This window comes from Myxine glutinosa, chromosome 6 (genome assembly GCF_964187855.1).
Source record: "Myxine glutinosa chromosome 6, kmMyxGlut1.1, whole genome shotgun sequence".
NCBI classification, from domain to species: domain Eukaryota; kingdom Metazoa; phylum Chordata; class Myxini; order Myxiniformes; family Myxinidae; genus Myxine; species Myxine glutinosa.
This window is the reverse complement of record NC_136266.1, coordinates 92,720,424-92,748,086: the sequence shown is the minus strand read 5'-3', so window position 1 is coordinate 92,748,086 and position 27,663 is coordinate 92,720,424. Positions and strand designations below refer to the sequence as shown.

Genomic DNA, 27,663 nt, shown 5'->3' with positions numbered 1-27,663 from the left:
TCAAGTGTTCTGCCACCAGGCATATATATGCTTTTTAAGATTTCCTTTTCATTATTAGATTTTAACTCAAGTAAGAACACAGTCAAGCTGCCTAACAACAATATAAACATGGAGCAGTTGTTTTTTTTTTGCAATTCAAGTCGCTCAATTGCCATTTTATAAAGTCAGTTATTATCACCAACCATCTCAAAAAACTATTTAAGTCAAGAATTTTATTTAATGGGGTTACACGATCTTTCACCAGGAATACAAAAAATAACTCACGTGAAAACTGCCCTTGCCCGGTTCATTTCCCGACTTTATAATTGGACATTCAACACCGATGTGGCCACATGAGCCCTGTGTCTGACACCAACCTCATTGTCAAACCTCTTACTATCAACATGTCAAAGAAATGAACAACCTCAGTCTCGGACAGATTAAAGTTAAGACCATTCTGTGCCATTCACAATTGTTTCGAAAGTGTGTCATGCTCCGTGTTGCGTGAAAGTGCCAAAAGTGTTTCAATAGAAACCAAGCCCTTCTAGATCATTAGAATATCCCGCAATTAAGCTGAGTCTATGGGCCTACATCACTTTGCCATCACTGACAGGTCGGTGGTCGGTGTCATCTTTCACCTCCTTTCTGGTCTTGCACCTTCTGCCCTTTCCATGCTCTGTCATCGTACCCCTCAGGTATATTCAGGGAGCACACGATCCACCAGCAACCCCCTTCTAGTGAAACTCCCAAAATGCAGAATCACTGCTCACCTGCATTCATTTGTTCCTCTTTCCTGCCCCCCCCCCCCCCCCACCTCCACCTGTGATACCAATTTCCACATTCTCTTCAATCCCATTCTTCATCAAGACAACAGTTCACCACCATCTCAGATCATCCCCCATCCAAAACCATGATATTTTCTTCACCCGTTAAACCATCTCGGAGATTTCTATATCCATCTCAAATTTTGCTTCTGTATACATTTTGTCCACCCCTTTCATTCTCCACTACGTCTGATCGTTACCCACATCCCTTGTTTGTCCGCCACGGTTTATTTTCTCCCTCGGCCCTGCTGTTGGCATTTCACCCTTCTCTTCTAGCTGTTCCTTTTGTTCTGTTGCACCCTGATTTTTTCTGTGTTCTAGACTTTAAAAAAAGAGTTTCGTAATGAATTGCCACCCTTGGTTTAACAAGAGATTTAAATAAACAATGCTGCTATAACGACCAAAAATCCCTCTTTCACAGGTTTTCCAGTTACTACATTGATAATACTAGCAGCGGTACCCGCCCTACGGGCGGGGCTTGTGTTTTTTTTTTTTTGGATACTTAATCGAGGCTCGTGAATGAGCTAACAAATATTTCACAAACAAATCAACCAGACAAACAAAATATATAAAAAGAGGGAGCGGAAGACAAGATGGGGAGAGAAGGGGAAGCACACAAACACAACATTTGAGAGCAGGGAGAAGTGTGGGAGGGAGAGGGCTTGGGGGGAAGAGGCATGGGAAGGCGGGGGGGGGGGGGGGGGGGGAGAGGTATAAAACACAAGGGGACCCAAATTAGCGGGGGTAGAAAAGATCAAGGTTTTGGATGGGGGAAGATAAGAGATGGTGGTGAACAGCTGTTTTAAAGACCTGGAGGGTGGAGTGGGATTGAAGAGAGTGAGGGAGTTTGTTCCAGAGGCGGGAGAAAAGAGGAATGAAGGAGTGAAGGTGAGCAGAAAGTCTTGATTTTGGCCGTTTAACCATAAGAGGGTTGCAGGCAGATCTTGTGTGACCTGTAGGAATATTTGGGGGACAGGGCACAGATAGAGCTGGAGGAGCTAGGCCAGATAGGAGTCGGTAGAAGACAGAAAGACCACCAACCTGCCTGCGGCTTCAATTGGGAGGCCCAAATGAAAACGCAAAAATATCAGAAATTGAAGGCTTTTTTTATTTTAAACGATTTATATAAAGATCCGTTAAATCATGTCACACGCAAATCATCAAAATCTAAAAAGTATTTGTAGAATTTCAATAAAAGCCACATCATTGTTCATATCAGTAAATATTATTCCATAGTGTTTGGAAAAACTGGAAAATTGGAAAATTGGGAAAACAATATCGCCTATTTTACTCCAGGGCGTCCCAGCATAAACCCACCCAAAATTTCGTTGCGATCGGTTCAGCCATTTTTGCGGTACCTGGGAACAGACGGACAGACAGACAGACAGACGGACAGACATTTGGTGAATTATAGTAAGATGGTGAGGCCTTTAAACAAATGCTGAGATGAAATCAATGACTCAATATGAGCATCTCAATATGAACATTACATATATAAAATGTCGAGTGCAAAGTGGATGTCAAAAATGGCGTACCTGTTTTGGATTTTAGAGGTTCATGGTCAAATATTGCAACACCAGTTGTTTCACTCCCCGTGCCTGTGGTTGTCGGTACTACACAGATATAAAAATAAAATAAATAAAACACGTAATCCTCTTTAGATTCCCACCAGTGCAATTGCCTCTCTCAGTTCAACCCATCTTGCTATTTTCTTCTGACCTTTAAATATAGTGGCTGTCTCATACCATCCTTCATATGTATGATCCCTCCCAGTCTCATTAGCTGTGTCCCCTCTTTAAATTTTTTAAATTTAATTTCGACTAAAATATCTAGAAATATATATATATATATATATATATATATATATATATATATATATATATATATATATTGTTGCGGATATGGGATTTGCATCCATCCATATCCGCTTGGAAATATTCCCCTATTTCCTCAATACTTCCCAACTCTCCCCAATCCCCCATTCCCTAGTCCCATTTTCTGTAAACAACACTCTGTAGACCCGACCTCCCCCTATTTCCCCCATTAAATGTCGCACCCAGGTTCACCGCATCTCATGTAAGACAACTATAGGACATCTTGCTAGTTATTCTTAGTCTATGTCAGTTAAGGATTCGTTTCCATTAATTCTGACCCTTCGTTGCACCAGAATGTGATTGTATGGCACCGTTAGGAAGTTTAGAACCTCCCAATACCTCCCCGCAGCTCTTCCTCACAGTTCAGCAACAACAACAACAACAACAACGAGCGAAGGGAGTGCGCGTCCTCACTCCGGCTTGGTTGGTAGGGGTGATGGGAGGGCACCAGGCCTTCCCAACGAGCCGCCATCGAACATGTGCTCGACGGGGTTACCAAACAGGGGCTCCCTGTCATCTCCTCGTCAAGGGCGGAGCCCGGTAACCCCCGCACCCAATGGAAGCGGCGGACCGGCCCCAGTGGGGCGGAACCAACCAGCCGAGGGCGTGTCACTCCCCGCTGAGCATGCGCAGTGAGAGGGAGGTGACGTCAGATGCGCGCTGAGCTTGGAGCAAGCAAGACCACCTCCGAGCGCTGTGAGGCCTCCCTGCATCTTTTGGACCGTGCTTTATCCTGTCCCCGAGCCAAGGTGCACCTTGTGCTATCGACCTACCTGTCCCTTCCTGCCATCAATCCCTGTGTAAGTCTACCTTGTCCGTTTGTCCGTGGTCTGTCAGGGATAAGATAAGACGGTATTTAAGTGCCCATCTCTTCTGTGTCTTTACCTCACTCTGCCTTGTAATCTACCCCCTTTTCTCCACCACTGTAATTATACCCTCCTCCGGAGGTCTTGAGAACTGTACCCCTTGCGTCGTTTCCTCTTTCCCAGTCGTCGTGTCCTTTCCATCATTGATTTAGTATAGCGCGATTTGGCCAACGTCTGGGTGAATCGGGTGAGTGTAAGGGAAGAAAAGGGGACCAACTGTTCGGCCGCGGTAATACCACCGCTCGGTAAATAACATCCTAATCCGTGGTCCGTAACAACTGGTGTCGAGGAGTGAGATACGAGGCCCGAACCAAATTTTTAAAACAGCTAAAAAAAAAATTTGGTCAAAATTATAAAGTACCGAAATTTGCTTTTGTTTTACAAAAACCCGAATTTTGAAAGTCGCGCTATGGCAGATCAAGACGGCTGGGTTCCGGTAGAGGAGAGTGGGGTAGAATCGACCCAGGACCCCAGGGAAGAAGTGGGGAAAATGGTGGAGGAGAGTAAAGAAGGTGTGGTTGTGGGGGTATCAGGTGCACAAAATGGCGCCCTCGCGCACGTGGTTACAGCGGCACCAAATTTTGCCGCGCCCGTGACCGTAGCAGCGGGCTTTGATGTGGGGGACTTCCCGGCGCAATTCACCGAGATGCTGAGAATAGAGGGGGAGAAATTGATTGATAAAATGGCGAGGGACAGAGTCGCATATGAGGTAAGGGAAGCGGAGAGGGACAGAGACCGCAGGGTGGGCGAGAGAGTCCCAAGGGTGCACGACGAGGTAACGCGGGTCGAGAAGCACTGGTTGAGCGAAATGGAGGAAAGCGCGGGTACAATGACGGGGGTAGAAATCGTGACACGGGGTTTGGAAAAGCCGGCGACCGATGAGGTAGAGGGAATTTTATTAAAACCAACGGTCGTCAAGGGGAACAAAGACAAAGCAGTAGTGGGTACAATTAAAATTGAAGAGATGACGGAGGTAGCCCGGGAATTGCAGGGAGAAATGGAATATGTACAAAGTCCCTGCTCAAATCATAATTGTGTGCTCACTAACCAAATAAAGAGTTTGCAGGTTTTGGTGCAGGGAGGAAGAAGAACCCCGAAGTGAGACGTGCTGTGTATTGTGCGGGGAGATTTTGTAAGAGATGTTTGGTGACAAAAGAACTTTCGCGCGCTTGTGATCGAGGAGGCATCCGGGCGTTGGTGAAGGGTCCCGTGTGAGTAAAAATGGCACGCATGTGAGGAAAAAGTGTGCGTCAAAGGGTGAGCGTGTTACGAAGCGCGAGTGTGATACCGAGTGCGAGCGAGAATGCACGTCGGGGTGTACGGGGTGTGACACAGGGAGTGAGAGCAATACGGAGTGTACGTGCGAGTGTGAGTGTGACACGGAGAGTAAGGTGGTGGTGGAACGTGTGCGAGGAAGCACACCTGAGTTGGTGGTAGCGCGAGTGTTGGAGAGCCCATGTGAGCGCGTTAGTGGGTGGATGCCAGAGTGCACGCCCATGATGAGTGTTACGGAGGACGTAATGGAGGAGAGGTGTGGACCGAGGTGTGCGCAAGAGTGTGCGCGAGAGGAGTGGTGTGTAACAGGGAGAGCGTTGGTGGAATGTACGGACGGCGTTGGAATGCGGGTTTTGTGAGGGTGAAAGGGGTAGCGTATGCGTGTGAGCATGCCGGTGAAGCATCGACGGTAACCGGGTTAGCGGTTAGAGCGACGGATAGCCGATGCGAGCACTCGGGCGCGGTGTGCTTTGTTGGATGCAGGGCCCGGCGCGGATCGAAGCTGCGTCGTTTCTCTTCGAAGCGTCGTTGCCGATTCGGGCTTGGCCCCGCCCCGCACGGTTGAGTCCGGGCCTTGTCGGGCCAGGCGACCGGTCCGGTTCAAGGGCGAGTGGGAGGAAGCGGACGGTGCCCCCTCGCGGGGACGGGGTTCCGACCGAGGGAGATTGAGCCATCGGGCCCGGGACCGCAAGGTGCCGCGCCGAGATGGTGCGTGGGACCTCGGCCCAACCAAACCACCTCCCTTGAACCGAAAGCCGGACGGATTCAACCTGCAGGCGACCAAACCACCCGAATTCATTGCTCGGCTTTACGAAGCCGAGTTTAATGATGTCATGACGCACCGAGGCTAGGAGATAGTGGACTGTGATGATGGTGATGGTGATAGTGTTTTGATCCGAAATTTCGAAAAGTAAATAGAATTGGCAGATGATTGGCAAATTTTTGATTGGTTGGAATTTGGTAAGCAAAATTGGTAGTGGAACGTCCCCGATGTGGTGGGATGGCAACTCTGTCATCCCTCACAGAGGGGGCCAAAGGAGCACTAGTTTTATGGGGTGTATGGCAGTGAAAACTAGCCCGGGTGGGTTAGGATATTGTGTGTAGGGCCCTAGAAGATGACATTAGGCAACGTTAAGATTAGTTAGTGACAAGGATACCTGTATTGGGGACGCAGGTAGATTAGTGTGGATTATAATGACGAGGGAGCGCAATAGTTTAAAGGGAAGACGGAGGAGCGCGAGTTTTAGAAGGGAGTAGACAGAGCAGATGATGCAGTATGAATGGAAGTGCTGGTGAGCAGCTTCAAATGAGGCATCGGTGAGGCAATGCTCCGAGGTGTGTGTGAGTGTACAAGTGATGAATGAGAGAGCATTGCGGATGAGTGTCATGGTGAGTAGTGAGTGTTGTGGATCAGCGCGAATGCGCTTGGGGGAGAGAAGGGTGCAGGCGGCACCAAGTATGAGAGCACAGGTGTGCAAGTACAGGTGTGTGAAATATATGGAGCAGAGAATGAGTGGTGTGGAGAGAGTTGGAGTAAGTGGTACGGAGTGGTGTGCATGGTGCGAAGGTGTGGATGGGGGAAGAGTGGACCCCTTTCACGAGTACCCGGGGCGGGTAGTGTAAGTGTTAGGTAGAGGGTATAGGTAAATTGTGGTTGGATATTGGCATCTGTGGTGCGGGTGGAAGAATGGTATTTGGATGGGTGCATTAGTGTTGTGGAAATGGCTGGGCGTGTAGCCTGTTAGTGTGTGTAGTTGGTTTTGGCACTCCACCACTGTGAGGATGTCGGCCAGGTGAGGCCGCAGGTGAGCTCTGGGAGCCGGTAGTTGTGGATGGGGCCCGAGGATCCGGAGGACGGACCCGGGTAGCCCAGTGCCAGAGGGCACCAAGGGGTGACAGAGCCAGGAGGGGCCTTACTCAGTAGATAGGTTAGGTTAAGGAGCTAGGTAAGCTTGGGTGGCAACTGCAGTGGTGGAGGTGTGCAGGTGGGTAGACCTGCTGGGAGAGCTACACGTCACAGCCCAGAAATTGTGCAAGGGCACCGGGAGATGAATCGGGGGAGTGAGACCCCAAATTGAGAAGCACCACAGTTTGGTCAATGGGTATTGGTTTTTAGAACCCATAGTGTAAGTTGGCCAATGGATTGGCAGGGAGAGACCCCGGGTAGTGTAAAGTGTGTTAATGTCATTTAGAGGATAGTTAGGATGAAGAAGTCTCCTCGCACCATCTACATCCACTCACCTGAGGTGACAGGTACTCCACACCATGCCATGTTTTGATTATTTTTTATGATGCAAATGTTTGGATTGTGAGACGCATCATGACGTGGGTGTGACATTGTGCTTTGATGTTCCATCTCTTCCTCCTTATGAGGATTGATGATGAATTGGGTGATGGCAAATTTTGGTTAGAGGGATTGTGGTGACGAATTTGGTATTGGAGAAATATGGGGAGACGAGACATTAGCGACGAATTTGTAAAGGTGTAAATTTTGTACATATGGGGTAAGGGCAAGGGTAGTGTAGGTGACAGGGGGGTGACGTACGGTAGGGACGAGCTTTCTCATTTCGCTCTCCGTACGCATTTCGCCTTGCATTGCCTTATTGACGTGTACCCTTGTGACCTTACCCCTCGCTCATTTGTCTTGTCCCCCTTTTGTCTCCCACATGACCTGTGCGCCATTGGGCGCCGAGGGGAGCCTGCGTGAGTCGGCCATTGTGTGCCCGGAACTCTCAGAACCAGCTGTCTGCATCGATGCACCACATTATGGACCACATGTCTGTGGCCGAGCACCACTTATGGACCCCATGGGTTGGGGCATGGCCCCTCTGCTGGAACCGGCCATGAGGGCCCGAAATCTTGCTGGCGGACCTTGGCCACAGGGCACCGATGCCCCACAGGTGAACCACACGTAGTCGGCCCTGTGGGCCATAAATAAAATAAATAAAATGGACACGTTTGGGCAAGCTTTATTGCAAATAGGCCGCCAGTAAGAAAATGAAAGAAAGACAACAACTGGAAGACAATAATAATAACCAGCAGAGGGAGCCGAAGAGCAAGAGACCACCTGCAGGGTTAGGGGTTGTTGTTTTTATTTTCATGAACAATGGTGACTGCACCGATTGGTGCTTGAGGGTGCTTTGGTGCGTTTTTTGGGTGCTTTCATGGTGCATTGATGCAGAGCAGACTGTCTCCCCCCCAGAAAGAACAATCACAGGTCCTGGGTTAGTCTTGTAAATAAAAGTAGCGTCAACTGTAAATGAAGCTCCCTACCGGCTGTATGTTTAGTTTGAAGATGCTTTCCGCGATTCGGTTATCCTGTGGGTGTGTTTCTGTTAGGAGAAGGGTGCAACGTCGCAGGGGGACATATTTACTCATTTGTGAACATCTGTAAAACTGTCGCACTCAGGGTTGAGTTAATAGTAGAGGGAACTACATCTGAGTGCCACACTAAAGTAGGTAAAAATGTATCGGGTCGGGACGCCCCAAGGTCGAGAAGGGTGCAGTGTTGCGGAAATGGGATTTGCATCCATCCATATCCGCTTGTAAATATTCCCCTATTTCCTCAATACTTCCCAACTCTCCCCAATCCCCCATTCCCTAGTCCCATTTTCTGTAAACAACACTCTGTAGACCCGACCTCCCCCTATTTCCCCCATTAAATGTCGCACCCAGGTTCACCACATCTCATGTAAGACAACTATAGGACATCTTGCTAGTTATTCTTAGTCTATGTCAGTTAAGGATTCGTTTCCATTAATTCTGACCCTTCGTTGCACCAGAATGTGATTGTATGGCACCGTTAGGAAGTTTAGGACCTCCCAATACCTCCCCGCAGCTCTTCCTCACAGTTCAGCAACAACAACAACAACAACAACAACAACGAGCGAAGGGAGTGCGCATCCTCACTCCGGCTTGGTTGGTAGGGGTGATGGGAGGGCACCACGCCTTCCCAACGAGCCGCCATCGAACATGTGCTCGACGGGGTTACCAAACAGGGGCTCCCTGTCAGCTCCTCGTCAAGGACGGAGCCCGGTAACCCCCGCACCCAATGGAAGCGGCGGACCGGCCCCAGTGGGGCGGAACCAACCAGCCGAGGGCGTGTCACTCCCCGCTGAGCATGCGCAGTGAGAGGGAGGTGACGTCAGATGCGCGCTGAGCTTGGAGCAAGCAAGACCACCTCCAAGCGCTGTGAGGCCTCCCTGCATCTTTTGGACCGTGCTTTATCCTGTCCCCGAGCCAAGGTGCACCTTGTGCTATCGACCTACCTGTCCCTTCCTGCCATCAATCCCTGTGTAAGTCTACCTTGTCCGTTTGTCCGTGGTCTGTCAGGGATAAGATAAGACGGTATTTAAGTGCCCATCTCTTCTGTGTCTTTACCTCACTCTGCCTTGTAATCTACCCCCTTTTCTCCACCACTGTAATTATACCCTCCTCCGGAGGTCTTGAGAACTGTACCCCTTGCGTCGTTTCCTCTTTCCCAGTCGTCGTGTCCTTTCCATCATTGATTTAGTATAGCGCGATTTGGCCAACGTCTGGGTGAATCGGGTGAGTGTAAGGGAAGAAAAGGGGAGCAACTGTTCGGCCGCGGTAATACCACCGCTCGGTAAATAACATCCTAATCCGCGGTCCGTAACAATATATATATATATATATATATATATATATCAGCACACTGTTCTTTATATTGCTCTGATGATTCTGATGTCCCATGACCTGTTGGAGCGTCCGTGCTGCTGAAAGTGGCGGCAACGTGTTATACTAGGTGGTTTGCCATTGCCTTCTCAGCAGTAATTAGTGCAGGAACTTGGAATTTGGCAAAAGTGCCAGCGATGGCTCACCTACTGTTCATGTTGGTCCACAAACTAATGCCAGCAGACGGGACACCCAGTTTATTGCTTTAAGGACTAACGTTACTACATTGGACGCATGTATCCCTAAGCTTTAAAGTGGTGTATCTCCGATATTTTCCCTGCAATTTTAGATTACTTTATGTTTATACATTGGCAAACATTGTAGCGAACACTGAGTGTGAGCTTTTCTTGTTTCCCTAATTTTTCCTTTGTTGGTTTTTTTGTTGATTAGACCAACTTGTATTTTTCATCGTGTACCCTCCTGAATTTCAATAAAATATATTCAAAGTTAGCCAAACTTATAATAAAATTGGGCATGAATCTGAAAATTACTTTCAAGCTGCTTGCGGTCCTTAAAGGGTTGATCGGCCATCCGAGGGACAGCACCACACATTGATGAATCACCCTGCCTGCGAAACACCATGATGACAGTTTATAGCTGGGTCTGGATTCGAACCCAGGCTAGACAGCTTAGAGCGCGAGTGTGTGTAGATCTAGGCTATCCTGCCAGCCTGTTCTACATATTAAAGAAACTTAGAAAAATCGTTTTCTGAAATTCAAAATTATCAAATATAAACAAGCAAATTCAATGGCTGTCAGATTAACCAAGCGAGGGGATTTGTTATCCCGAGTACATACTGGCAATAAGTGGTTTGAGGGAAAAGTTAATGGGTTTTCCCTTTCCAACCGGTGCATTCACGTAATCCAAGAAATCAGCATCTGGACTTGACGTGTACAAATTTGCCGCTTTGCACGTGTCAATGACAGAACCACCTCCTACAGCCACGTACGCATCAAAGGCACCTTGGCGTGCAAAGGCTATCGCCTTTTTAAAACTGTCAGGTGTGCAGAAACAGTCATCGTCAGCATTTCTCCAAGTCCATGGTCAGGAACATTCAACATCATTAATGCTTACAAGGTAGCTTGACCACTCATTGTGACATCTACAATGCGTGAGTTGTCATGCCGAGTGTATAAACATGCCATAAGCAAATTTGCATACTGATTAAAACAGAAGCTCTACAAAACCCAAATCACCAATCAGGAACGCACCTGCCGTCTGTCGGTTCCACACGCACATCATCAAAAAGGTCAAAGTTCACCGCGTGACGTGTCAGAGAATCGAGCACGTTACGCAAGGGGGGCAGCCGTGCCAAGTTCTTGTCGGTCATTACACACACACGACGTGCACCAATATTCTGCACATCCTGTAGCAACAGGAGGAGATGGGATGGAAGGGAGGCAATGTTAATCATTCTTGCACTCTGCCATTGTAGTCAGAGGCTATTCAACAGGTAATAATATACTCATATATGGTGCAGACAATAACCAAGTTATTAGACCTTAACCAATGAGAATGATGATGTCGTTGAAAATGAAGGCAACTTTATACAGCCAAGTTCCTGATTGCAATGTAAATGGTAGCGATGTGAAAGATGTGGAACCAGATTTGGCTACAGGTTACAGGGTGAAAATTTTAGGTATTACTCAATAATGGTCGTGCACCCTTATGATGTGAAGATTTATACATATTTACTGCATCGTACCAGTTTCTACTATTATCTACATGTACATACCATGCCCACTTCTTGTGTTACTCCTTTCCCATAACGAATGCTTGAACAAGCCATCTGGGTGGTGAAAAGAAAAACACCAACGCTTCATTCCCTTACTACTGTGACGACTCCAAAATGAAATACCACCCTGTGGTGAAATACCACCCTGTTGTGGTGACGATATATGACAATGCATTAACATAAAGAGAAGTGGGGTCCTCCCACCACTAAGAACCCTGGGGGATATTTTTTTAACCAACAACACAAACACCCCGAGTACAACCATCAAGTTTCAACTCATTTCATCCAGCGGTTCAGTTCTTGCAATGTTCCCACTTCCTTCCGGAATTTTTTTTTTTTTTAACCGCCTGAAAGGTTCCCATGCACAACCCGAGTACAATCGGCACATTTCAACTTGTTCTGTCCAGGGGTTCGGAAGTGCATATAAATAAAACAAACACACAAACTTTATGATATTGTTGCGGTTTTGCAATAAAGAGCACCCCCCCCCCCCCCTAGTTAATTACACAACAACATGTAGCCTGCATTAGTCAGTTATTTCTTATTAAATGTAAAGATTAGCTCCCTTCCCATTGTGTAGTAATTAAAGCAAATATGCATTGAGTTTAGGCAGGATATCAAACCATCGTATAGTTGAAGGAAGACGTTTGTTCATGTGCAAGGAGGCGTGGCTACAAGCACAGTCCATGTGATCAACCCAACTGTGGTAGGCGTGGCTAAAAGAACCGCCCACGTCACCAGCAGGTAACCAATGAGAGATCGTGGACACGCAAACAACCAAAGAGAGATCGTGGACACGCAAACAACCCATGAGATATCGTGGACACGCAAACAACCAATGAGAGATCGTGGACACGCAAAAAACCAATAAGAGGTCGTGGACACGTAAGCAACCAATCAGGTCTGGACACTGCCCTATAGCGGGGCGGCTTAGCCCAAATATTCAAAAGAATTGTGCATTTTGTGATACAAGCACCAAATTTGGCACAAATGTACATTAATATGTTGCGAACATTTTCAGATATTGGGCCACTTGAAATTCCGTAATTTTTTTTTTCAAATTTTTTCAAATTTCGTAATTTCAAATTTTTCGGGTGACACCGTCACAATTTCGGTCTTCGAGGCCGGCCGATAGGCAAAGTGTGACCGGAAGGGACGAGGTTCTCCTGACCACGTGGCCCTCGATCTGGGAAGCGAGAGGCGTTCCATTAGTGGACGCGCCCCTCACGCCCGACTTTTGGGCGGCCCCGGCAGGCCGTTTGTTTTGACGTTCCGTGACAGGCCCCGCACCCCCACCTCCGGGCCGACCGGAAGCTTGTGCTGAGTACATCATACCTGAACAACTCAGTGAGGCAGAACACAGCAGTGCACACCAGGGTGACCCCTTCAGTGCATAAACCAATTAACCTGTCCACTGCAGGGCATATAGAAATGAAGTTATTTTCTGCATATAATAATAATATAAGTTCAGTTCTATATAACAATTTCTGTTATCACCACTACCACTACAACTACCACTACTACAAGCTTTGTCTGGAATTTTGTGGACTAACAGACAAACAGACATGCAGACAAGCTGGGATCAAAACATTACCTCCTTCCACCATTGAGTGTAGAGGTAAACATCATGGAAATTATATCATGCCCTAGATTTAATTCATGCTTACCCGTGTATTTGCTTCACTGGTTCACAAGGTCTTTTGCATACATGTAATTCAGACTCTCGTCTTCATTGCTGACCACACAATGTTCGCAACATATTAATGTACATTTGTGCCAAATTTGGTGCTTGTATCACAAAATGCACAATTCTTTTGAATATTTGGGCTAAGCCGCCCCACTATATCGGCCGGCCTCGAAGACCGAAATTGTGACGGTGTCACCCGAAAAATTTGAAATTACGAAATTTGAAAAAATTTGAAAAAAAAAATTACGGAATTTCAAGTGGCCCAATATCTGAAAATGTTCGCAACATATTAATGTACATTTGTGCCAAATTTGGTGCTTGTATCACAAAATGCACAACAGGTTTGCTATGCTGCTACACTACTAGCAAACTTCACCAGCAATCTACCAGTGTTGCTTCGGCCAATGGGAGGCCGTGGAACACTCTAGGGAGCTTTTCCACCCGATATAAAACCCATGTCCATCGCACGCACTTCGAGTTCTCTCTGCTCTCTTTCGCTGCCCTCTCACCGTGGTCCTTCAAGCTGGCTGTCCTACGTGCTGGTTCATCCTTCCTGTGCTCGACTTTCGTTCCCTGTGCTAATTCTTCATCTGAGCTGAGGTCGTCGCCTGCACTGAATCGTTCTTGGAGCAGGGATTGTCGTTCTTGCTGACTTTGAAACGGCGGTTCGTCCTTCGGACCTTCCTTCATTCAAGCTGCGCGTCCTGAACGGGCCATGAGCTGCGCGCAGAAGCTGGCGAACCCGAGTCCGCGGCTGCACGCTGCTCGGTATGAGTTTAACCTGTGTGATTCATTCCCAGTGTGCGTGTGTGCAAGGCGCCTGTCGGGATTTATATAGGGAAGAATTGATGTCTGCCTCTCATCCTTTTTCTGTGAATTGTAAATAAAAGACGTGTTAAAGCGCGGCGTTATGCGCGCTGCTTGCGAGCAAGGAGGAAGCGGACAAGCGGTAACTTATAAGCGTCTTTATTTCAGGAGCTCACTGTAACACTAGCGCGCTCCGGGCTGCGCGCCCCGTGTATATCCTCAGGCCACGCCTACCCCTCGGGCGTGGCCACCGCCCACTTGGTGCGCGGAATGATGTCACCACGCCAGTGGGCTTTTGTGTCTGCCACACGCGCCCCCCCAAGAATTCCCGCGCACCTGGAGGGCCAGTTTGCGGGGCGGATGGATGACCCGGCCGAAGCGCCCCCTGGCGATCGGCGGCGTCCAGGGTGCAGGGATGCCAGGTGGGATGCCCCTGGCTGCCCCTGGGATGGGTGCAGGACCGGGGGGCGGCGGGGCGGCGGGGCTGGGCAGTGCCGGGGGTCCGCCCGCAGGGGGGCGGCCCCGACGCGGGGGTCGGGCCACTGGCGGTGGATGGTCCACGTCAAGGTGGGCCGGCTTGAGGCGGTCTACAGAAACGCGGTCAGGAGTACCGCCGATGTCCAGGGTGAAGTGCTTCGCCACGGTCTCCAGCACGCGGAAAGGCCCGTCATACGGGGGCCGCAGTGGTGTCCGGTGGGCATCGTGGCGGACGAAGACGTACTCCGCTGTGCGAAGCTCCGGGGCGACGTGCGTCGGTGGGTGCCCGTGGCATGCCGTTGGCACCGGGGCGAACCTCTGGGCGGTCTCTTGCAGAGCGGAGCGCTGCTGTGCCGCGGACCATGGTGCCGTGGAGTCGGGGAGGAACTCGCCCGGCACCCGCAGCGGTTGCCCGAAGACCAACTCCGCCGCGGATGCGCGCAGGTCCTCCTTGGGCACCGTCCGGAGGCCCAGCAGGACCCAGGGGAGCCTGTCGACCCAGCCGCCGTCGCGGAGGGTGGCCTGGAGCGCGGCCTTCAATGAGCGGTGAAATCGCTCACACAGGCCGTTAGCCTGGGGGTGGTAGGCCGTGGTTCGGTGCAGCCGGACCCCGAGCCCCTGCGCGACCGCCCCCCAGAGCTCCGAGGTGAACTGGGGGCCGCGGTCGGACGAGATGTCTGAGGGGGCGCCGAACCGGGTGACCCAGGTGGTGATGAAAGCCTGCGCGACGTCCGCCGCCGTCGTCGACGCCAAGGGCACGGCCTCCGGCCACCGGGTGGTGCGGTCCACCATGGTGAGGACGTGGGTGAAACCCCGCGAGGGGGGCAGAGGTCCCACCAGGTCCACGTGGACGTGGTCAAACCGGCGTTCCGGCACCGTGAACGGGGCCAACGGGGCCTGGGTGTGCCGGTGCACCTTGGCGCGCTGGCACGCGAGGCACGTCCTGGCCCAGCCACGGACGGCCTTCCGGAGGCCATGCCAGACGAACTTGTCGGCGATCAACCTTTGGGAGGCCCTTGCGCCCGGGTGGGACAGGCCGTGGATGGCGTCAAACACATGGCGCTGCCAGCCCGCGGGCACGATGGGGCGAGGCCGCCCGAGGGAGACGTCGCACAAGAGGGCCGCGCCCGTGCCGTCGAACGGCACCTCGGTGACGCGGAGGCCCGTGATGGCGGTCCGCAAGGCCTGGACGTCGGGGTCAGCGGCCTGGTCCGCTGCCATCCGGGCATAGTCGATGCCGAGGTGGACTGCGTGGGCGACGGCCTGGGAAAGGCAATCCGCCACCGGGTTGTCCTTCCCCGCGACGTGCCGGATGTCCGTCGTGTACTCGGACACGGCCGAGAGGTGACGCTGCTGCCGGGCCGACCACGGCTCGGTGACCTTGCCCATCGCGAAGATCAGTGGCTTGTGGTCGACGAAGGCCGTGAACGCACGGCCCTCGAGCAGATGGCGGAAGTGCCTGACCGCCAAGTGAAGCCCGAGCAACTCGCGGTCGAAGGTACTGTAACGGCGTTCGGGCGGGCGAAGCTGCCAGCTAAAGAACGCCAGCGGTTGCCAAGCTCCACGCACCCATTGCTCGTGCACCGCGCCCACCGCGTAGTCCGAGGCGTCGGTGGTGAGGGCGATCGGTGCATCGGGCGCCGGGTGCGCGAGCATGGTGGCGTTAGCCAAGGCGAGCTTCGCGCCCGTGAATGCCGTGTCCATCTGCTCGGTCCAGGTAACGTCGCCTTTGCCCGGCTTACCTCGGAGAGCTTCGTGCAGGGGGCGCAGGAGCTGGGCGATACGGGGCAGGAACCGATGGTAAAAGTTCACCATGCCCAGGAACTCCTGCAGCCCTCTGATCGTGCGGGGGCGCGGAAACCCCTTCACCACCTCCACCTTGGCCGGCAGGGGGACGGCTCCGTGCCTGGTGACACGGTGCCCCAGCAAATCGATTACGGCGACGCTGAACCGGCACTTTGCGGGGTTCACAATCAGGCCATGCTGGCCCAGGCGTTCGAAGAGCGTGCGGAGGTGGCGTAGGTGCTCTTCGCGGGACGCGCTGGCGACGAGGATATCGTCCAGGTAGACGTAGACAAAATCCAAGTCGCGCAGGACGCTGTCCATCAGTCGCTGGAATGCCTGAGCCGCATTCTTCAGACCGAAGGGCATCCGCAGGAACTCGAAGAGTCCGAAAGGCGTGATGACCGCCGTCTTTGGGACGTCCTCCGGCCTGACGGGGACCTGATGGTAGCCGCGTATGAGGTCCACCTTTGAGAAGAAGGACATGCCCGCCAAACGGGCGGAAAAGTCCTGAATGTGGGGGACGGGGTAGCGGTCGGGGGTGGTGGCGTCATTGAGACGGCGATAGTCCCCGCACGGTCGCCATCCCCCGCCGGGCTTCGGCACGATGTGTAGCGGCAACGCCCAAGCACTCTCCGAGCGCCGAACGATGCCGAGTCGCTCCAGGGTAGCGAACTCCGCTTTTGCCACCGCCAACTTCGTCGGCTCGAGGCGGCGTGCCCGGGCGTAGACCGGTGGCCCGACGGTGGGGATGTGATGGGCCACCCCGTGCTTGATGGCCCCGCCGAGAAGGTGGGCCGCGTGAGGGCTGGGAAGCCGGCGAGGAGGCGGGTGAATGCGTCCACTGCCGGAAGCGTACAGATCAACGTGGCCGGAACTGAACCGTTCGGCAAGCCGCTTGGCAAGCCGCTCGGCGAGCTGCTCGACGAGCTGGGCAGCGCACAAGCGAGCGAGCTGAACGTCTCGGCCTGGACAAGACGTCTGCGCTTTACGTCAACCAGGAGCCCATTAGCGCACAGGAAGTCCGTGCCAAGCAGTGCCATGGGCACGTCGGCGGTGACGAACGTCCATCGGAAAACCTGCCCTCCGAACCGCAGAGAGAGGCAGCGTTTTCCGTACGTACGGATGGGCGTCCCGTTCGCGGCAAGCAGCGCGGGGCCCCCGCCCGCGGCGTGCTTGTCTGACGTACCGGCGGGAACGACACTCACCTGCGCTCCCGTGTCGCACAGGTAACGGCGCCCGGATAAGGTGTCCGTTATGAACAGCAGGCTGCTCGAACAGCCGGCGCTCATCGCCACTATTGAGCGCCGGCCCGGGCGTTTCCCGACCTGTTGAAGGAGCATGGCGGATGACACTGCTGAGCCTCGTGGCCGAACTTGGTGTGGAACCAGCACCAGGTGGTGGAGCTGGAGGAGCGCGGCTGGCTCCGCCAGGCCGGTGGAGTTGGCGGTTTTCCCCGCGGTGGTGGTTTTCGCCGCGGCGGTGGGCGGGGCGTGGCGGCGGTCACGAGGTGCGTATCAACATGCTGCGTATGCTGTGTAAGCTGATGCTGTGGATCAGCATCATCAGCAGCATCAGCCTCGAGGTCCGTGACGGCCGCAAAGTACCTGTCCGCCTCGGCTGCCAATGCTCGGGGTTCCGTTAGCACGGTCCCGGCCAACGCGAGGCGAACCTGCGCTGGAAGTTGGCGATGGAAAAGCGCCCGGAATAGAGAACCGGGGGCTTCGTCGCCCAACAGTGACAGCATATGGTCCATTCGGACCGACGGGCGCGTGTCGCCGAGCTCGGGGAGATCCAGGAGGCGGTCGGCCCGTGCGTCGTCCGTGAGGCCGAACGTGGCTAGGAGTAGCCGCTTGAGTGCCTCGTACTTGTGGCCGTCCGGTGGGTGGCGAAGGACGGACACAACTCGAGCGGCCGTGCCGGGCCCGAGGGAGGCGACGACGTGGCAGTAGCGCGTGTCGTCGCCGGTGAGGCGCCGAAGCTGAAATTGGGCTTCGGCTTGGACGAACCAGACTTCGGCCTGGGCCTCCCAAAATTCGGGAAGTTTGATGAAGTTGGCCATGGCAATGGCGTCGTGTGTGGAAGGATCGCTCCAGCAGATCCAACGTCGAGGTCACCAGTAAAGCGCGGCGTTACGCGCTCTGCTTGCGAGCAAGGAGGAAGCGGACAAGCGGTAACTTATAAGTGTCTTTATTTCAGGAGCTCACTGTAACACTAGCGCGCTCCGGGCTGCGCGCCCCGTGTATATCCTCAGGCCACGCCTACCCCTCGGGCGTGGCCACCGCCCACTTGGTGCGCGGAATGATGTCACCACGCCAGTGGGCTTTTGTGTCCGCCACAGTGTACATTTTTGTTTCCTTTCATCCTGTTCGAGTACATATTTTCCCCCATTAGCCCAGCATAGTCCGAACTGAATTTGACTTTAATTAGGCCCATAAATCACGCAGGATACAGCCGCGACCCACACTGTGCGATCCGCTGGGTGCACCATAAGGTGTGGGAACGCGAAGGTTCAATCCCCGGTCTTCCCGGCCACGTGGTCTCGCAAGGTATTCGGGTCGTGACCGATAACCCTTTGACCCGTGATAGGGAGATTGGCAATTGAAGTTGCTACGCAACCCGTCGACCGCGAGCTTCGTCGCAACCGGCGGCCTGTGGAACCAGTGTCTGAGGGGAACCGGGGACTTCATCCCCCCCCCCCCTCCCTAATATGTCGACAGACCCGGGTTCCGCAACAAAATTATAGTATGACAATTCCTCCACTTGGATGAGGTCTATAGTTGCAGAGAATGTATTGTGGTAGGTATTGTATCCTGACTTGTAATACCCTCTCACACCCAGGAACGGCACTAAACGATACACATTTACATAGATATTTTGCACCACCTCCCACCCACCCTGAAGCACCTGGCTATGAATTATTTTTTCCTGTTGAGTTGTTAGTCAGCGTTAGTTGAGTCCTGAAAATCCCAGACAGCGCTCGCCGCAGGAGCTCCGAGGGCCATATAATCACACTCATATACAACAATCTACGAATTGCATACACGTCGACATGATGCGTACGCATCGCAAATTCACACTCGCTCATGGAAGCCTTGAGGGGCATTTAACCGTACTCATATGAGACAACTTACAAATAGCATACGCATCTAGACAATACAGGTTGTGGAATTAACCCATCTGTAAGGACGGGTTATTTTCTAGTAATACTATAATATACAATAATTTGTAAATTTGGTTTACCTCAAAAGCATAGTCTGTTTTCCTTTGCACTGCATTTCCTAAAGCTGTAACAAATAGAAGATTCATTTGAAAATACAGTAATTGAGAGATTACAAGTCATAGCAGCAATTCAAACAACAGATGAAATGTTGCAATTTGCATTCTAATACTTCACTTCATATATTCTATACATATTTCATCTATCTATAATTCCAGTAATCTCTGTGTGTTTGTTTGTACGTTTGTTTGTTTGTCTGTGACCGCTGTTTCTCGACAACCACGGGTCCGATATACTTTTAACTTGCCAGGTATATTGCTGGGGACCCGAGGATGTGCCTTTTCAAGGTTTCATATTAATCGGACAATTACTTACCGAGCTATGTCCAAAAAACGATTCAACCAATCAGAGAGCAGCGAACTATCGCGTGTGCCGAACGTGGCGGACACACTCTGCCTCGGATGGCACATTTGAGAGCGTATTCATTTATTTCACGTTTGCAAACTATGTTGGCGCTATGTTGGCGTTAAACTATGTTTTAAAACTAATAAAAACCATTTCATGTAAATAGAGGGGGGGGGGGGGGGGGGGATTGTCACTGTACTCGCACGAGCAGATGGCGGAAGTGCCTGACCGCCAAGTAAAGTCCGAGCAACTCGCGGTCGAAGGTACTGTAACGGCGTTCGGGCGGGCGAAGCTGCCGGCTAAAGAACGCCAGCGGTTGCCAAGCTCCGTTTTAAAACTAATAAAAACCCCGGGGGGATTGTCACTGTACTCGCAAGCCGTTCGCCGTTCGCTTTGGCGTTGCGAATGGACCAAAACATTTCATGCACCAAACCATTTCATGTAAAGCGTTCGCCGTTCGCTTTGGCGTTGCGAATGGACCAAAACATTTCATGGACCAAACCATTTCATGTAAATAGAGGGGGGGATATAATTTTAGATATAGATATAGTACGGGCATGCCCTAGTCTATCTATAATTCCAGTAATCTCTGTGTGTTTGTATGTGTGTATGTGTGTGTGTATGTTTGTCTGTGACCACTGTTTCTCGACAACTACCGGTCCGATATACTTGAAACTTGCCAGCTATATTGCTGGGGACCCGAGGATGTGCCTTTTCAAGGTTTGAAATTAATCGGACAAGTACTTACCGAGCTATGGCGATTTAGCCGTTCGCCGTTCGCTTTGGCGTTGCGAATGGACCAAACCATTGCATGTAAATAGAGGGGGGGGGGGGGTTCTGTGGTCGTTGCGAATGGACCAAACCATTCATGTAAATAGAGGGGGGGGGGGGTTCTGTGGTCGTTCGCTTTGGCTTTGCGAATGGACCAAACCATTCATGTAAATAGAGGGGGGGGTTCTGTGGTCGTTCGCTTTGGCTTTGCGAATGGACCAAACCATTCATGTAAATAGAGGGGGGGGGGTTCTGTGGTCGTTGCGAATGGACCAAACCATTCATGTAAATAGAGGGGGGGGGGGTTCTGTGGTCGTTACTGCCACGTGGTTTCAAAGTTTTTTTTTGTTGTTGTTGTTTGCACGCATGTTTTTTTGCACCCACGTACGGGCACGCCCTAGGATGTTTACACACACACACCCCTACACAAATTTTTTTTTTTTTTTTTTTTTGGCAAGGAACGGGCACCCACGTACGGGCACGTCCTAGCTTATATATAGTACGGGCATGCCCTAGTCTATCTATAATTCCAGTAATCTCTGTGTGTATGTATGTCTGTATGTTTGTCTGTGACCGCTGTTTCTCGACAACCACGGGTCCGATATACTTTAAACTTGCCAGGTATATTGCTGGGGACCCGAGGATGTGCCTTTTCAAGGTTTCATATTAATCGGAGAAGTAGTTACCGAGCTATGGCGATTTCTTTACCAAACTCCGCAAGCCGTTCGCTTTGGACCAAACCATTTCATGTAAATAGAGGGGGGGGGATTGTCACCGTACTCGCAAGCCGTTCGCTTTGGACCAAACCATTTCATGTAAATAGAGGGGGGGGATTGTCACCGTACTCGCAAGCCGTTCGCTTTGGCTTTGCGAATGGACCAAACCATTTCATGTAAATAGAGGGGGGGGATTGCCACCGGACCAAACCATTTCATGTAAATAGAGGGGGGGGATATAATTTTAGATATATATATATAGTACGGGCATGCCCTAGTATATTTAATGGTTCGATAGATGCGAATGGTTCGATGGATGTGCGGAGTATCGTTGAGAGAGAGGAAGACAAATGATGAATTGCGAAAGATGATGGGAATAGAGCCTGTGATTGATGCTGTGAAGAGGAACAGGTTGAGATGGTTTGGTCATGTGTTGAGGAAGGATGAAAGTGACTGGTTGAGAAGAGTGATGGAAATGAATGTAGAAGGAAGTAGAGGACGGGGAAGACCGAGAAAGACTTGGCTAAAGATGGTGGAAGAAGAAATGCGGGCAAGGGGGTTAACAAGGAGAGATGCAGAAAATAGGGCAAAATGGAGAAGATTGTCATGGGGACCGCAAGGCTAACCCCCGCTCTAGCAGGGAAAATGGCCTTAAAATGCATGTTGTTGTTGTTGTTGTATTTCATATATTTAATATATTATCATACATTTCATATATTTCATTTATTTATCATATGTACTTCATATATTCTAATACTTCATTTAAAAAGGATTTTTTAGCATACATTTTGGAGCAAAGCATGCACTGTAAGAAGAATTCATAAATAAATGTTAAACGTGAGATAGGGGAGGTATCACTGGGGAAGGTCATTTACATAACATGGAAGCAAATAAATTATAACCCCCGACTCATCCTGTTGCTCGCTGCTGCTCTCATCCTGTTGGCATTTTGAAGAAATCTACTTTTCTTTAATTTTATTACTATGTTTTGTGGGGGCCAAAAACACTTCCCTGCACCCACTAAGGATTGGAGTCGGGAATCACTTACAAAGGCTTTCACATTAGCTACAAAGGCTGAGGCACTGGCAGAGCAATAAAAAAAAAAAAATTCAACAATTCCTTTTTTCCAAATTTTCTAAATATTTATTTGCCTAAAAGACACCCAGGCACTCACTGATGAACCTCTGAAGGTTTGACGAATATCCATTTGGCCATCTCTGAGGAAAAATGGTGACACACACACACACACACACACACACACACACACACACACACACACACACACACACACACACACACTCTCTCTCTTCTATCTTTAGATATATTGTTACAGATATGGCTTCAGGGTTAATTGCAAACACATTACAATAGTTATTTCATAATACATGTTTAGCATAAGCATACGTAATACATTCACACTGGCGCGATGTTTTTCTCGGCCATTACTAGTTTTCAAACATGGCCCAGTGGATTTTTATTTCTCCCCCTAACTAAACCAACCTGCCATTCCACGTTTAATCTGTGCCCCTAAAATTTAATTGCTTTTATTCATTTCTTCCTCCATTTATTCACACATTTTATTAATTTCCCATTTTATTCATTTCTCCCTTCATTTCCGTTCTTTTTCCCTCCATTTGTTCATTATTTTTATTAATTTGTTCCATTAATAATTGAAACGTGGCCTGGAAGGACAGCGCACCCGCATCCTGGCTAGCCTGGTCAGAACCCGCAACTGAGATGCTCAGAGTCAAGAATGGGAGAGCTTCATAACCACCCCAACCATCGACTCGCTTCATTCATCCTCAATGCCTCCGTGTACCGGCTGTACCGCCATTCCATGCACATCCACCATTTTGTGCAGAGACCTTTTTCCCGGCATGCCAAAAAAAAAAAAAAAAAAAAAAAAATTTAAATTTGAAACGCATTCTACTGCACTCTCCCTACACCAATTAACTTTATTTTAGAAGTCATTGGGTTCTAAGATCCCACTCCTGATTAACAAATGCCGTGTCCACTGCTCGATTAATACTGTTACGTTTGTGGGGGGAGGAGGGCGTAGGCAATGGAACATCTTAGGCCAGGTAGGATTGTATAGGTAGTGTGCTCCGACTGTGGGGAAGGAGAATAAACCCTCATGTAACTTAAGTCAGCTCCATGTGTCCGGTAAGAGCATATCTTTGTCCACATGGCGAGGGGTGGGGCTATGTTAATTAGGTAGGGTTTAAGGGTAATTAATTCCCTGTATGTGAATGCCTCTGTAATTTTCCCTTGTTCCTTATGACACACACCACACCAGCCATGCACTCCGCACCTATACTAAAAGCACCATATAAAAGTAACCGGAACCAGGACATTTAAATGCCGCTGGTGCCGCCAGCCGAGTCATCGCAACACCAAGCAGGCAGGGCCGTGAGGCCCCGCTCCAAGGGGTGATGATTGGCCCAAGCGATGGAGCGGGGACTCGCTGATTGGGGCGGGCGGGTGACGTCAGATAGAAGGTTTGAGGACCGTGAACAAAAAGGCGAAGGAGCCGCCATTTCTCTCTCTCCGTGCTGGCCTTGATAGCGTGCAGGCGCTCGCTCTTGGCTCGAACATTTGAAGTCAACAGTGGCATTTTCCTTCTCTGGCTTCGTGGATATGATCGCAGGCGGACACATTGCCATTTTCTCTCTTTTTGCGTTGGGAGATTCGGTGCGAGCGGACGCATCTTCTTTCCCTGGTTCGTTGGTGCTGACTTCGTGATGGCTGGGTGCGCCTGAGAGACCTCGGTGCTTTGTGGAACGTGGGATGAGGAAGGAACGAGGCCCTGCTCGCTTCACGTTCGGTGGTTGGCCGGTGAACGAACTTCGCGCCGAGGGAGTTTTCCCTCGCGGGGACTCGGGGACCCGTTCGAGCGACGGGGTTCAAGGGCCGCTCAAAGCTGAGTACTGAGCAAATGCACCACACAAATACATTTTTACTTTCGTTCTTTTATATTTCCCTCGTATTGTATACGAGTCCGTGTGGGGGCACCCCGATTAGGACTTGGTTTACCGTGCATTTCCTGTTCCCTGGCATTATTTTTATTAAACCCTTTTATTGTTGCATTTTAATTCCATGTTGGTTTGATTTGATCATTGTGGTTCGAGGATGCTCCAGTGGAATCCGTGCAGGTAAGAGCTCGCTATCCTCCACTACTCCTCGCGTATATAAAGATCCGCCATAGTTGACTGAACGCCTCGGAGGTAAGCTCGATTGGTCATTCGTCCGAGGCCAGTCGTTATCGGCACGGACAGGACAATACTGACACTGGACGAATGGCTTTTTACTTCCTTGGACTGCGTTTGATTAATGACGGCCTCATGCTTGCAGGAATCGCAAGAAGCACACAGGATCCTTGGTTTTGATTTTAATGGAGTTTCTTCCCCTTTTACAAAGTAAAATTTGACGGAGGTGTACAACGGCACGATGGATGGATGGGGGGGGGGGGGGGGGGAGGGCACAGACCCAAATGACATGTTGACAGACAAATTATTGTGGGGAGGGGTCACATTTATCAGCTCCTGAACAAATTGACACATGCTCTATCATTCTCCACAGAAAGCACACATTTAAATGCTAAACGTTTATTAATGACATAGCTGGTATATTTTACGCCGTATATTTTACGTATTTATCACCGTTCCTGCAACAATATTTTAACCCCCACATAAACATGTTGTGTTCTGCACTGCAGTCATTTACTGACGTGTAAAGACTGCACAGTAACCAACCAACATTCATTCCAGTGCACACTGTTTCCGACGTGGTTGAGAGGGAGAGCGAGAGTTAGTTTAGAGGAGAATGAGAGACCAAAATGATGAAAAATTTTCGGCGGTGCTCGAAAACGCACTTACATAAAACAGAATTGGATGAAAATTACAATGTCAATGACCTCCTGTCTTTTACAATGGTTCCCCAAATTTATTTTGGACCACAGCAGGATAGTCCAACACCGAGGGGTGGCAATGGTGATGGTGGCGGTGGCAGTAGTAGTAGTAAGATGAATACTTTACTTTCCTCAAGTAGGAACAAGGTCAAAAGAAAAACAATTTTTTACAATCACCTGAACCTGAATATGCCTGTGAATGAGCAGGACAGCGGCATCTGCAAAACAAGAACACACCCAAACAAAACTGGAGGAGGAGGAAGAGGAAGAGGAACCTGTGGAACAAACTCCCACACTCCCTTCAATCCCTCTCCTCCCTCCAGGTCTTTAAAACAGCTGTTCACCACCATCTCTTATCTTCCCCCATCCATAACCTTGATCTTTTCTACCCCCACTAATTCACCCCAGATCCACCTTGTTTGAAATTCCAACTTCTTTCCTGGAAATCCTGGCAGTGTCCATATGTTTATACCTCTCCCACCCCCCCCCCTTCACATGCCTCCCCCCCTTCACATGCCTCCCCCCCAAAGCCCTCTCCCTCCCACAGATCTCTCGATGTCTCCATGTCTCTCGGTCCCTGCTCTCAAATGTTGTGTTTGTGTCCTTCCCCCTCTCTCCCCATCTTGTCTACCGCTCCCGATGTTATTTGTTTTATGTGTCTGTTTGTCTTTCTGTGTGATTAATGTTCGCTCTTTCACGAGCCTCGATCCTGTATACAAAAAAGAGAGAGGAGGAGGTGGAAAAAGAAGAGGGAAGGTCAACAAGAAACTGTGACGTTTTGAGTTTTCACTGTTTGTCGAAGTTACTAGAGTTATTACTTCTGAGTACCTTTATTCATGGTCTTATCCAATAAATTGAGGGTACAGGGTGAACAGAAACCCTTTGAAGGCAACAAATTGATAAACAAGATTTAAAACAGGAATAAAGCACAAAAATAATACAATGAACGAAAGAAACATTACCTTTGGCTTTATTAATTCATGGTTTTCACACACTCGCGTTAATAATCCGAGTTCCCTCACAAGGAACAACAACGAAAAAAGAGGTCATGGGGCCTCATGGTGTGTCGAATTTTACAACTTTCAAATTCCAAATATGATGGGTGCTAAAAGTTGCAGCATGACTTGGGAATTCAAAAGATATTTTTGTTAATTTAATAGAATTTAGTTTTGCCTTGGTAAAAAGCTACATAAAAATAATAACTTTTTTGACGTTTTTGTGGAATTTCCGATAATTTGAACGTGCCATTTTAAATACTTCTTTGTGAAAAAATGTGTAAAATTGCCTGAAAATCATGAAAAATGATTGCCAAGTACTTACTATTATAATTATTATATATGAATTATATTATATATATATATATATATATATATATATATATATATATATATATATATATTTGTCGTTGTCTTTGTGTGTGTGTCCGTGTGTACGCTCGATATATATATATATACAGTCACGTGAAAAAGTAAGTACACCCCATGTAAAGTTTTGACTTTTTCAACATATTTCAACATACAGCTATTTGATATTCATTTCAACAATATTGATAGATAAAGGTGATAGAACATAACAAATATCATGAAACATTTACATTTTGTAGTCCATTGTATAATTTAAATAAACATAAATGCAAATTTCACATGTGGAAAAAGTAAGTACACCGTTGGCTCTAATAGGTAGTATTGCCCCCTTTGGCAGCAACAACCTCAAGTAGGCGTTTCTTATAACTGTCTACCAGTCTCTGACATCGACGGATAAATTTTTGCCCACTCCTCCATGCAGAATTATGTCAGCTGTGCGATGTTTGAGGGGTTTCTTGCATGCACAGCTCGTTTCAAATCCCCCCACAACATCTCGATGGGATTTAGATCGGGGCTTTGACTTGGCCATTCCAGAACCCGCCATTTCTTTCTTTTCAGCCATTCCTTGGTGGATTTACTGGTATGTTTAGGGTCATTGTCATGTTGCAAGGTCCACTTTCAGTTGAGCTTCAACTGTCCGACAGATGGCCTCACATTATCCTCAAGCACCCTCTGGTACAATGAAGAATTCATAGTGGATTCTATGATGGTGAGCTGCCCAGGCCCTGATGCAGCAAAGCTGCCCCAAACCATAATATTTCCACCACCATGCTTTATAGTTGGTATCAGGTTCTTGTGATCAAATGCTGTCTTTGGTTTTCACCAAACATGTCTTCTGGTACTGTGGCCAAATAGCTCTACCTTTGACTCATCTGTCCAGAGCACATTGTTCCAGAAGTGCTGGTCTTTGCCAAGGTGTTCATGGGCAAACTTTAGTCTTGCCCTGATGTTCTTTCTGGACAGCAAAGGTTTCCTCCTGGCACACCTCCCATGTAGATCAAATTTGTGCAGCCTCTTTCTAATGGTAGACTCATGCACTTTGACATCAACAGTGGCAAGAGCTACCTGTAGGTCCCGTGATGACATTCTGGGGTTCTTAGAGACTTCTTTCAGCATCTTGTGGTCTGCTCTCAGGCTGAACTTGCTGGGGCGGCCTGGCCTGAACAAGTTGGCAGTTGTTTGGAATCTTCTCCATTTGTAGATGATCTTCCGGACAGTCGAATGATTGATTTCAAATTGTTTGGAGATCTTTTTAAATCCCTTCCCAGACTCGTAGGCA

The 27,663-nt window shown here is 49.5% G+C and overlaps 1 protein-coding gene across 5 annotated transcripts in view; it reads right to left on the bottom strand.

Annotated features, from left to right (window-relative positions):
* Positions 1-27,663, bottom strand: part of ADHFE1 (alcohol dehydrogenase iron containing 1) — a 126,886-nt gene that overhangs the window by 45,918 nt on the left and 53,305 nt on the right. For 2 of the 5 annotated variants that reach the window (XM_078780129.1, XM_078780127.1), the window contains 6 exons: positions 25,198-25,238; positions 19,245-19,288; positions 11,249-11,302; positions 10,725-10,879; positions 10,311-10,507; positions 2,339-2,416 (listed from right to left, as the gene is read on the bottom strand). In XM_078780129.1, the coding sequence (XP_078636255.1) occupies positions 2,339-2,416; positions 10,311-10,507; positions 10,725-10,879; positions 11,249-11,302; positions 19,245-19,288; positions 25,198-25,238 (569 nt within the window). Of the gene's footprint in view, positions 1-2,338; positions 2,417-10,310; positions 10,508-10,724; positions 10,880-11,248; positions 11,303-19,244; positions 19,289-25,197; positions 25,268-27,663 lie in introns of all 5 variants that reach the window. The other 3 variants (XM_078780126.1, XM_078780131.1, XM_078780128.1) reach the window with 2 other exon arrangements.